Raw genomic sequence first — 12,453 nt, forward strand, 5'->3', positions numbered from 1 at the left:
GCAGGGGTGTCCCACCACCCGGTGAGAGGACCCGGGTCCGGAGCCCCAGTTTAGAAGCCCCGGCCCAGCTCAGCGGGCGAGCTCTGTGGGGCCCCCGCCTCCTCCTCACAGTCCCCTGCCCTGAGCCCACGTCCCGCGATGGAGGGTTTAGGCTCAGGGGCAACAGCTTTGAAGCCGACAGCCTGATCTCACCACTCCCTGGCGGTGTGACCGCGCTCCTCCAAGCCCGCCTCCTCGCTCGTAGCACCCGGATAACAGCAATACCCGTGCGGCTTGTGCGGATCAGACGAGATGACGCGCGGTAGCTGCCCCACACATGGAAACTGCGCGGCTCAGGGAAGAGTTCTTCTGGGTTTTGTTTTCTGTTTTGTCTTTGTTCTTTTAGGGCCACACCCTCGGCATACGGAGGTTCCCAGGCTAGGGGTCCAATCAGAGCTGTAGCCACCAGCCTACACCAGAGCCACGGCAACGCGGGATCCGAGCTGCGTCTGCCACCTACAGCACAGCTCACGGCAACACCAGATCCTTAACCCACTGAGCGAGACCAGGGATCGAACCCACACCCTCATGGATACTCCGGTTTGTTAACCACTGAGCCACAAAGGGAACTCTAAGATTTTATTTCTTTTTCTTTTTCGGCTTCTTAGGGCCACACCTGTGGCAGATGGAAGTTCCCAGGCTAGGAGTGGAATCAGAACTATGCCACAGCCACAGCAACGCCACAGCCAAGGTGGGTCTGCGACCTATACCACCGCTCGCAGCCAGGCCGGAAACTTAACCCACTCAGCGTCCTCACGGATACCAGTCCGGGGCTCGTTTCTGCTGAGCCACAGCGGGAACTCCCAAGGAAGGGCTCTTCCCCATTGATGCTGCAAGCTAAGCTTTCTCCCAGGACGCACACTTCCTCTGCCAACCGCACTTGAGAACTGCTGTGGACTCTCCCAGGCGGCAGAAACCAAGGCCACTGCACTGGGCACCTTCTCATTCCCCGCGTGCTTCTCCCAGACTCACTCAGCTGCCTCTTTTGCTCCGCCTGGACTTCTGTGACCACAACTCTGTTAAACAGAAAACACTCTGAAGTCCGGGTTTCATGTTAGGAATCGCATCAAGGACCAGGAACAAAACAAAAAACCCAGAAAAGGCATTATAAAGCTTGGGTGCTAAAACTCGTGTTTTTAAATGTGGAGAACTTACTTAGAACCTAACTGTTCTTCGGAGCAGGCGTGCTTTGAGAAGGCAGAATATTGCCACACAAGGTACCTGCTGATGGCACCAAGAAGAAATCCCGGGAACCTCGGAGCCAGGAGAAAGAGAGACAGAAAGGGAGGGCAGCCAGGAGGGAGGGAGGGACAGATGGACGGACGGATGGCCCGAGAAATACAGAAAGCTTAGCCACCTGAGGTCGCTTCCTGAAGGGCAGCAAATCTCAGAAAGTTGCAGTTGGGGACGGGATGCCCGGGGGGGTCCCAGGATGCTTTGGGGGGCCCTCAAGGTCAGAGCTGCCTGCTGTCCTGTGGTCCCGAGACCTCCACGACCTCTTCACGCTCATTCTCTAAGGGACACACAGTGGCTTCCCCGGGTCACGTGATGGCAATGATTGGCTCTTATGAAGGTCGTGGATGTGTGACTGCGTATCTTTGACGTTTTTCTCAGTTACAGCTGTTAATAACTTCAGTATGGTCAGATTCAGCCCACAGAACATGCAAGCTCCTTGGGAGCGTCTTTGATAATTGCCAGAAGCGAAAAGGAGCCCTGGGACCAATCAGTTTCAGAACCGACGCTCAAGAGACACACGGCTGAGGCAGGGTCAGGCCTGGACGCTCCCGTGGGACAGAGGAGCCGAGCCAGGCATCTGTGGACAGGCGCGTGGCCGCAGCCCCGAGAAGCCACCCGGCTTGGCCTCCGGTGCCCTCCTTGGAGCACTGAGTGCGCCTCCCGTGAGATAAAGAGAGAGGGAGAAAGGATGCCACGGGCACAGCGTCTTTCTCACTTTCTAACTCCCCCAAGTGGCCAGGCTGGCACAAAATTAGGGTAAATCAGGATATACTTTGGAATTGAGGGTCAGCTGCTGGTGCCAGAGAGGTTTGGGTTTCCACCTGAAAAGCTTTCTTCAAAACCGCTAAAACGTGGCTAAAACGATCTTAAATGATAACCTGCTTCCAAGAGAGACCTCCCCGTCCAGGACCCCGACCCAGTGGCACGTAGGGGCCCCAGGCCCCTTTCACTTGGGCTCTGAACCGAGGCCTGGAGTTGCGCGATCCAGCAGCACCGGGAATCGCGAAAACCTGGGATCAGCCTGGCTCCTCCTCATTCAAGCTGCACGACCGTCCCACAGCTTCCGCAAGAGAGGTGTTGCAGGAGGACCTGCTCAGGGCCGCAGGGGTGAAGCGGGGCGCAGCAGGCAGGGAAAGGCCACTTCAGCAGGTGGGGAGAGCGCTGGGGGCCGCAGCCTGGAGCTCACGGCCACAGCCGGGGATGCTGGACCGGCACGCCGAGGCGGAGACCTCACGCCTTCCCAACAAGTGCCACTCTGCACGTCCGACTTCCGCTTTTACGGTCGCCGCGCGGTCGCCTTTCCTTTCCCTGTCCCGTTTACCACAAATAGGGCAGCCCTGTGGGCAGACCCCAGACGAGACGCCGAGACGCAGCCCAGGCCCCGCTTCCCAGAGCCTCTCAGCCGCTCAGGGAAACTCGAAGCTCAGAGCACAGACCCGCACGGCACCCACTACACCCACAGTAACCACGGCCGGCCCGGCTGGGATGCTCTGTGTTCAGGGCAAGGCACTTTGGCACGTGCCACAACCGCTCCTCAGGAGGCCCCAAGGGTGCAGGTGCTGCTGTGTCGCCCCAACGCGGAGGGGAGTCTGGGTCACAGGCCAGGTAACGTGTCGAAGGGCCCATCGCTGAGGCCTGATGGAGCCTAAACCCAGAACCCAGAACCTCTGGCTCCAGGATGGATGCTCTTAGTACCTTGCTGTAGCCCCCCGAACCCATCCACACCCGGGGCCCTGACGGGTGCAGCACACAGAGGGGGAGTCGAGAGACTGGAGGGAGGTCCTGGCTCTTCTGCTTTGCCCGGGAAACCTGAACAGCTTATGTATCTGCTCTGAGCCTTCGCGTCTTCATCCAAGACACGAGCATGATCATCAGGCCAAACTCGAAACTCGGCAGGATCCAGGACCCTATGAAATACTGCAGCGTCCTCTGGCGCCGCGGTTTCAAGTCCAGAGTGAGGGAACCAGGTTTCGCTGGAGGCTCTGCGGCCCCGAGAGGCCGTTTAGCCTCTCGAAGCCTTAGCTGCATCCTCCCTACAAGAGCGAGAATAAAATACACGCGAGGAGACGGAAGGAAGAGAGTAGGCACGAGAGAGGTCGGCGCAGCGCCCAGCAACCGTGCGGCACACGTTAGCTCGTCCGTTAGACACAAGGGCTTCGCGATTTGCAAAGGCGGACAATGCTGCTACTGTAAAGAGGCCTGTCTTTGGCTCTAAGGCAAACCAAGTCCCAAGAGTCTGCCTTAGGAGGGGAGACGTGGGTGACGTCACAGTCTTGGCATGCTCCAGGCTTTTGAAAGGACTCTGCTCGAAGAGTTCCCGTTGTGGTGCAGCGGAAGTGAATCTGACTAGTGTCCATGAGGATGCAGGTTCGATCCCTGGCCTTGCTCAGTGGGTTAGGGATCCCATGATGCCCTGAGCTGCAGTATAGGCTGCAGACATGGCTCGGATCCCGAACTGCTGTGGCTGTGGCTGTGGCCTAGGCTGTAGGCCATCAGCTACAGCTCTGACTTGACCCCTAGCCTGGGACCTTCCATATGCCTCGGGTGCAGCCCTGAAAAGCAAACAAAAAGGACTCTGCTCCAGAATTTTTGCAACCATGTGGTCTCAGATCAGCAGCATCGATCTTAGCTGGGAACTTGTCAGCAATGCAGAACCTCAGGCCCACCCCCCACCTCCCGAGGCAGAATCTGCGCTTGGACAGGGTCCCCTGGTAATTCCTCCATGCGCTCAAGTTTGAGGCACGCTGGTGTGGCACAGAAGGACCGACACCAAGACTCCGGGGCCTGGGTGGGAAGGGTTAATGTTTAGTGTGGCTCCCACCGAGCCACCGGAAACAGAAGGTTCCAGAGATTGAAGAGTATGGAATGATGGGACAGGAAGGCTTCCTTCCTGCCCTGCGTCCTGGACGGCCGGCTTCCTGCCTGGGACCTGCGCTGTCCCCGAGCTGCAGGGAGGCAGGCCCAGGCCCGCAAGGCAGAGGGCAGGCCGGGACAAAGGGAGGGCGAGGGCCTCTGCTGGGCCACCTGGGAGGTTCGGTGCTCAGGCCAAGGGCAGTGAGGCCTGGGGCCGAGTGGGGAGGCCGGAAGATCGTCACAGTAACTGAGCAGGGCTCTCTCCAGGGAGGCTGACGGCCGGCCCTGGACAGCTGGGCCACGGCCTCTGAGGGCTCCTCGCGGCCCCGGGTCCCGGAGAGCAGGGCAGGTCCCGATCCTGGACTCGGCGCCGTGACCGTGCTCCCCGGGTCTCCTCCTCAGCGCTCGAGCAGCTGCTCCCCGAGCTCACGGGACTGCTCAGCCTCCTGGACCACGAGCACCTCAGCGACACCGCCCTGGAGAAGAAGACGGCGGTGGCCTCCATCCTGCAGAGCCTGCAGCCCCTCCCAGGTCAGCCCCGGGGCTCTGCCCTGAGCTCCCCAAGAGCCCTCAGAACCCCCAGGCCCGCGGGCAGAGGAAGCCCGAACCGCCCAGGTTGCCCACTGCCTGCACGGCCCCACCGGCATCAGCCCTTCTCCCTGCGGCCCTGGCTCCAGCCCCGGCCCTCCGCACACTCCCATGGCCCACACACACGCCACACACGCTCACATCCACGCCGCCACACTCACGCACACGGCACGCTCCCGCAGCATACACGACAGCTCCCACACACAGTACAACACTCTAACATGCGCAAACACATCACACACGCCTTGTCTTTTTTTTTTTTTTTTGTCTTTTTAGGGCCAAACCCACAGCACATGGAGGTTCCCCAGCCAGGGGTCGAATTGAAGCTACAGCCACCAGCCACAGCCACAGCCACGCCAGACCTGAGCCACATCTGCGACCTATACCACAGCTCACGGCAACGCCGGATCCTTAACCCACTGAGCAAGGCCAGGGATCGAACCCGCAACCTCATGGTTCCTAGTCGGATTCATTTCCATTGCACCACGACGGGAACGCCACACACGGCTCATCTTCATGGGGCATCCGCCTGCCCTCCGGCTCTGGGTGCCCCTCCCGTGACCCCCCCAGCCCCGCTCGCTGTGCGCTCAGCAGCAAGGCCTCCTCTTCCGCCCTGGCCCTTCCTCCAACCCTGGCTCGGCCCATGAGATGATCTGGGTACATCGAGAACTCAGGAAACCAGTAAGGTGCTCCGGGCTCCACAGGGCTGGAGGGGTGGAAAGTCACCCCTGGGGAACACGGAACCCCACCTCCCAGCAGCAAGGAGGTCAGTGTCGTCCGTGTCTCCCAGGACGGCGGAGACTGAAAGGGTGGCAGGTGGCCGACTGCCCGGCATCTCCCCGGAGCAGCCCTCTGCTCTGTCCTCCATCCTGGGCTCTGGGCTTGCTTTCACTCAGAGAAGGCAATTCTCAGGACCGGTGCAGAGAGGAAAACAAGGCTGGAAAGCCAGGATGTGATTCAGGCTGTGCGCCTGCCGCGCGGCACTCGGCCCTGGGCAGGACAGAAGCCAAGCAGGCGGGTGGGCGGCCTCCGCAGGGTCAGCAGCTGCCCCAGGCCGCTCCCTGCTCACGGCCAGCCGCTGTCCTCCTCTCTCCCAGCCAAGGAAGTCTCCTACCTGTACCTGAACACGGCGGACCTGCACTGCGGGCCCAGCTTCGTGGAGTCCCTCTTCGAGGAATTCGGTAAGCGGCCCTCCTCGCCCCCCGCTGGACGCTGGCGTGGCCCCCGTGCCTGCCCCCCACCCCAGCCTCTGGAGGGGCCCCCGGATGGAGCATCTGCGCCTGCTTCTAACGTTACGACCTTGCGACCCTCTGGGAAGGTCCCTCGGCATCTCTGGGCCCCGCCGTGTCTGAAGGTCTAGTCAAAATCCATACCCTTAGGGGGCATCAGCCCGGGGCCTGGAGGGCAGGTAGGGATGCGCAGGCAGGCCAAAGGAGACCGGCGCCGGGCGCTGCCTCGTCTGCAGCCCACACCCGCCTTCGCAGCTGCCTGCTCCCTGGGTGGAGCTGCCCCAGCTCAGCAGAAAGGGAGCCGTGAGGGCCTAGCAGAGGTGTCCCGGGTGTGGGAGCCGTGTGCGGGCTGTGCCATCCCTCACCTGTAGCCGAGAGAAGGCGGTGCTGGTCAGCACAGGGAGCGCGCCTCGGGCCCCGCGAACTCGGGCAAGACCCTGCGCCGTCCAGAGAGAGGCTTCAGCATGTCCTGTGCACCCCGGCAGATACCACCCCCCCCATCCTCTCGGTCGCCCCGGGGGAGGGAGGGAGGAGCCACCTGGTCAGGGACCCTGGAGGCGGAGGCGGAGCCTGCTGAGCCCTTCTCCGCCCTGCCGTGTCCACCTCCACTTTCCCGGCCCCAATGGCCTGACTGTCCACAGACTGTGACCTGGGTGACCTTCGAGACGCGCCGGACGACGACGGGCAGCCCGCAAAGGCGCCAGCCCCCAGCCGGCCAGAAGCCCATCTCTGAGACATGTGAGTTCCCATCTCTCAGGCCCTCTGCTGCTCTGGTCGGGCTGAGCTTAGCTCTCCCCGCAACACGGGGGCCCTCCTGGCCGTACGGGACCTGCTGTCCCCACAGTGAGGTGATTAAAGGCAGAAACAGCGGGATGGGAGCATTTCAGTGGCTCAGGGGGCGCGCACCGTCCCTGCCAAGCAGGGGCGCCAGGGTGGACCGACGTGTCTCTTCAGGCCCAAAGGACGTCCCTACCCCGACCTCAGGTCACAGGGACCCAGGTGGAGTGACAGGGAGAGCTGGGATCACAAGCTGGGGGCCTCCGCCCTCCCCGTCCGCTGCGGGGCCTGAGCCAGACCACCCGACACCTCTCTCTGAAGTTTGGCTCGAGTGCAGCTCCCTTACAAGGCGGTGACCTCGCTGCTGTGGCACAGAGGCCACCTCACACCTCCGAGCCGGAGCTGCTCACCTAGAGATCTCCCGGCCTCTGGGGCCGGGGAATTGGGACGGGGGCTCCCGTGACATCTGACATGGTCTGGCGACTGTAGAATTCACTGCCATCATCACCCACACCGCTGAGCCCTCTCAGGTCCTTGCCCATTCCGAGACGGCACCCTGCGCTCCAGGAGCGCCTACCTCCCTCTCCCCAGCCCGCTCCCTGTCTCTCTGCCTGCTCGGCTCTGCCCTCCTGGCCAGCTGGGTCTCACGCGCCGCCTCTGTCCCCTTCAGGCCGCCGACCCGCCTCCACCGCTGCCCAGCAGGCCTCCGCCTGAGGAGTTCTACGAGGAGGCCCTTCCCCTGGGCCCCGGCAAGGCCCCTGAGTACGTCAGCTCCCACGGTACGTTCTCGTCTCCGGGGCCGGCGCGGTGGGGAAGCTCCCGCGTGCGCGGGGCCTGGGGCGCCCGGGCTGGCGCCAACCAGCCACATCCACCTCCTGAGGAGCTGCGGGAGCTCCCGGCCTCGCCGGCGGCAGCCGGGGCGGCCCGCGGGCATGGCCCAGGGGTCGGGGCTTGGGTTCTGCTCCCGGTTCTGGGCGGCCTTGGACCGCCCTCCTCCCCTCTCTGGGCTTCTAGTCCCCTGCCTTCGAGTAAGACGAGGGCTCGATACGCACACGCCAGTGCGCGAGGAGGGAGGGTCACGGAGGCGCGCCCGGGCTGGGGCGCAGGATCTTAGCCTTTCATACAGGAAGCTGTACCACGGGTTGGGTGGGCAGCAGGTGCAGCGGAGGCTGCAGAGGATGTGTGTGGCTGCCATGCTGTCACCCTGCACTCTCCCACCACCAAAAAGACGCAAGATAGTCTGTCTGTGCCCATCAGAAATGACCCCGAGATAGATGCTGGGACAACATCAAACAGAACACGCACACAGCACGATTCCATTTGTTTTCAATGCGGTGCCCACACACACATGCATTTTAAGGGTTTTTCTAGGTAGACAAGACACACTTGGCAGTATTTCCTACAGGAAATGGACAGAAGTCGAGGCGGAAGGGAGCAGACTTCCCGTCCAGCCTCTGGCACTGACTGCTTTTCAGCAAGTGGTCATGAGATACGCACAACATACAGCAGACCGCTCTGGCCACTTAAAATGTCCAGCCATCGGCGCATCCAGAGCTGTGCGGCCGTCACCCCGCCAGTTCTCACGTGCTCACCATTCCGGAAGAGGCCCCCGTCCCGTCAGGCGCCACTCCCCCTCTCCTCTCACCCATCTTTCTGCCGCTCTGCATCGGCCTCATCTAGGTATTTCCTATAAACAGAACCCACGGTACGCAGGCTCTACGTCTGCGTTATTCACTCCGCGTGAGTTTCCGAGGCCCGTCTCTGCTGCTGCAGGTGTCACGGGACCGCTTTCCTGGCTGTGGATAAACAATATTCCATAGTGTGGACACCCCACAAATGGCTTGTCATCTGTCAGGTTGTGTCCACCTTTGGGATACGATGGGATATTATTTCAGTGGTGAAATGGAGGGGCGGAACCCCCTTCTGCCTTGAGAGTCTTGGGGTCTGCGTCGCTGCCAGCAGCCGTTCATTTGAAGCAGGTGAATTTATTTTATCCACTGGAGGACGAGGAAAAAGAAGGGGACGGAAATACTGCTGGGCCCCTCAGCTGGGTGAGGCTCCCCTCCACTCCCCGGAGAACTCAGGACAGAGAAGCTGCCCCCCCGCCCCCTGAGGAGCCGGGGTCCTGGGGCCAGAGTGAAGGGAGAGCCTCAGGAAAGGCCCGGAACCTTGGGCAGGAGAGGGCGCCAAGCCCGGCAGGAAGCATCCTGCCTCCTGTACACGGGGTCCGCCTGCCAGGGTCCGAGGTCTTTGCTCCCCCCCACGCTGGCCTTGAGGCCCCCGGTCTGCCTCCCAGGGACACCGCCACCTCTGAGGCCTCGGGGGAGGGCCTGCTGGGAAGGGCAGGCAGCACCGGGTGTCCCAGGCACTGACGGTCTGAGCGCTGCTGTCCTCAGGACCCAGGGAGCCCGCGGCAGCTCTGAGGAGCAGAGCGGAGGGAGAGCGGGCTGGACTGGGTGGGGAAGGCTTCCTGGAGGCAGTGTGCTTATCCCCTGAGCTGGCACCTCAGCTGTGACCAGGCTCTAGCACTGCCAACAGGGCGGCCTTGGGCTCTTCGTCTGTCAAGAGGGTCTGATACCTTCCTCTCTGCACCATGGGGATCCAGAAGGTACCACTGACGAAGCTACTGGTAACTGCCTGGTACACTCTGTGTGCCAGGCGCTGCACTGAGAGCTCCTATGCGTTCCATCACCATTTCAAGGAGGGAAGCGTTCATGTCCCTTTAGAGGTGAAGAATCTGCAATGTACAGAAACGCTTTCCTCCCAAGGTCCCTCAGTAAATGATGGAGACATAGTTGAACTCAAATCTGATCAACCCCAGCGCACGTGCCCTTGACCCAGTGAACTTCAGCGCTGCTCTCGAGACCTTCCGCCAAAATCTCTTTCCTTGTGTTGTTTAAAAAGAATGTTAAAAAACTTCTTTAAAAACAACACCTGAGTCCTTAGAGATCAGTATGTTTTCTGTTTTAGAAGTCGCCTGGTAAGAAGTTGTTTTTCTGAGCACAGGTCCCTCAGCTTGGCCCACGCCAATGAATCAAGCCCCTGCGGGGACACGGCAAAGGCAGTGCGGGGACCAGAAGCTCCGACGAGACAGAGGGCCGCTCACCAGTGCTCTGGGGTCGGAGAAGGGCTGGGCCTCTGCCCAGGAAGGCCAGGGGAGAGAGCCTTGGGCCGGGCCTTGAAGGAGGCATAGGAGTTCTCTAGCGGATGCTGACAGGGCAGGGGCGTAGCATGAACGCAGGGGAGTCAGGCCCCAGCAGGGCAGCCTCCTGGCGACAGGAGCACGGGCGGGTGCGGGTGTGAAGCCGGGCAGACGGGATGCAGAGGAGGCCAGGGCGTGACACGGAGCGCCACTCTCTGTCCCGAGGAGGGCGCGCTGCCCGAGGCCTCCCTCCCCCACCCTGGCCCCCGCAGGCGGCCCGCATCCACCCACGAGCTGCTCTTTCTGCCGACCCCGCAGACGGCTGCAGCCCGGCGCAGTCGATCGTGGACGGCTACTACGAGGACGCGGACAGCAGCTACCCGGCCACCAGCGTGAACGGGGAGCTGAAGAACTCTTGTAAGTGCCGGGTGGGCCTGCGGGCGGGTTCCGGCCGCGCAGAGAGAAAGGCCTCGACCTGCTTCGGCGAGCCTCAGCGCCTCACCCCCCTGGGGTCACCGGGAGGCCCGGCAGCCCTGCTCTCAGTGATCCCGGGGGTCAGCGGGCAGCCTGCTGGCATGGAGGCAGGAGCCCCAGGCCCGAGCCCTTGCCCTGCCGCGTGGTGACCGAGCTTGAGCGAGCCATGTATTCCCCCGGGGCTTCCAGATGCTCCGCATAAAACGGGGGCTTGCTGGGTGAAATGGCCTGGGACAAGGGATGCAGCGCTGATGGGTAGTGACAACAGCTGATTTTACTGAGTCCTCGGTGAGGCCAGACACTCAGGCACACACTGCGATCACCGCTCCTCATGCCCGCCCAGGGCGGTGGCATCATGATTTCTCAGGACCACCTTACTGATGCAGAAACGGGAGCAACTGAGACCAGAAAGCAGGCGGCACATCTAGAGGTCACGGGGCCCACGTGAGGGCGCAGTCATTACCAGGCCACACCCCACACCCGCCCCTCCAGCGCCAGGGCCCTGGAGCAGGGACGCCTGCCAGGGGGGGAGACGGTGCCCCCAGGCGATGGCGCAGGGACAGGTCCTTTCCCCCGCTTCCTGCAGACAATGACTCTGACGCCATGAGCAGCTCCTACGAGTCCTACGACGAGGAGGAGGAGGAGGGCAAAGGGCCGCGGCCCACACACCAGTGGCCCTCGGAGGAGGCCTCCATGCACCTGGTCAGGGACTGCAGGATGTGTGCCTTCCTGCTGCGGAAAAAGCGCTTCGGGCAGTGGGCCAAGCAGCTGACCGTCCTCAAGGAGGACCAGCTTCTGGTGAGTGGCCGCAGACGAGGGCCGCTCGGCCTCACGCGGACGGGCGCGTGTGGGCACGGGCGTCTGCGCGTCTGTGCCCGTGCAGGCGTGTGTGTGTCTGTGCGCGTGTGGGCGCGTGCATCTGTGCGCGTGCAGGCGCGCCTGCCTCGGCTCCTCTGGGCTTGCTTTGTGCGGAGGCTGAAAGCCTAGTGCTTCTGAGATCAGGGCTCTTCTGACCCGAGCAGAATCCAGCAACAAAGCAAAACTTAAAGACCTGGTAAAAACTTGTGTTTTGCCAGAGATGAATTTTTTTATCACTTTAAAATAACATTTAGCATTTTTTATCATTTTTTCATTACGCAAGTAAATGGATTTATTCATAAAACTACAAGAAAACGAAATGAAAAATGACTTTTAAAAAACCCACCTGTAAACCCACTGAGCAAAAGCTAACCAACCACTGATAGGTTTTAATGTACAACCTCGATTCTCTGGCTTTTCTAAAACTGAGCCCATGCATTACTCGCCACCATGTAACTTGCTTTTGTAAAACTTTTTTTAAAATTTGCCATTTTTCATCACAGTCATTTTGTAAAGGAAAATGTACCTTGAATTCCAGAGTAGAAGGATGGATATAATTTCAGGAAAACTAGCTTAGCTCTTTGCCTAGATGAGTCTTACCCAACATCTGAAGCACGTTTCCTCCCTGGACAGTGAAAAGCCCCCAGCCCATCCCAGGCCAAAACCAGGCCAGGAGCCCTGACGTACGTGCATCCACACCCTACGCTTCTGGCTTTTTTCGGGACTTACTGCCCTGGCGAGGACTGCAGTACCATGTCAATACAAGGCGGACAGCGGGCGTCCCTGTGCCAGTCCAGGTCTCAAACACAAAGTTCAGTAACTGCCCGTCGAGGCTGACGTCGGCTGTGGGCTTGGCCGGGGGTCTCTTACTAGCACCTTAAGGAAGTTCCACCTGGTCCTTGTTTGTTGAGAGTTTATGTTACAAATGGGTGTAGAAGTTCCGCAAACTTTTCCTGCTTCTATTGAGGAATGTGGTTCTCCCCTTTGTCTGTGAACATGATGAAGTAATTCGAAGGCTAATTTCTGAATGAGAACCCACTCGCGCCCTCCTGAGACAGCCCCACTTGCTCTCGATGCAGTACGCTTGCTGCACCGCGTCTGGATCCCCCCGCTAACGCTGGGCTCCGGGCTTTCACCGCGAGGCCATCATTTTCCTTCTGTGTAACGTCACTGTCGGGTTCCGGGAGCAAGTGAATGCTAGCCTCATCCCAGGAACTGGGAAGGAAGAATCATTACTGACAAACTATCGACTTCCCA

The 12,453-nt window shown here is 60.8% G+C and overlaps 1 protein-coding gene and 1 long non-coding RNA gene across 3 annotated transcripts in view; one reads left to right on the forward strand and one right to left on the reverse strand.

Annotated features, from left to right (window-relative positions):
• The window catches only part of LOC106509605, a 117,034-nt gene that overhangs the window by 73,685 nt on the left and 30,896 nt on the right, over nucleotides 1-12,453 (reverse strand). The gene's annotated exons all lie outside the window — the stretch shown is intronic.
• The window catches only part of AFAP1L1 (actin filament associated protein 1 like 1), a 62,432-nt gene that overhangs the window by 21,510 nt on the left and 28,469 nt on the right, over nucleotides 1-12,453 (forward strand). The window contains 7 exon segments of the mRNA NM_001244817.1: nucleotides 4,531-4,659; nucleotides 5,814-5,897; nucleotides 6,587-6,635; nucleotides 6,638-6,683; nucleotides 7,393-7,501; nucleotides 10,183-10,281; nucleotides 10,925-11,136. Of these exon segments, the coding sequence (NP_001231746.1) occupies nucleotides 4,531-4,659; nucleotides 5,814-5,897; nucleotides 6,587-6,635; nucleotides 6,638-6,683; nucleotides 7,393-7,501; nucleotides 10,183-10,281; nucleotides 10,925-11,136 (728 nt within the window).

Source organism: Sus scrofa, chromosome 2 (assembly GCF_000003025.6).
Source record: "Sus scrofa isolate TJ Tabasco breed Duroc chromosome 2, Sscrofa11.1, whole genome shotgun sequence".
In the NCBI taxonomy this organism is placed as follows: Eukaryota; Metazoa; Chordata; class Mammalia; order Artiodactyla; family Suidae; genus Sus; species Sus scrofa.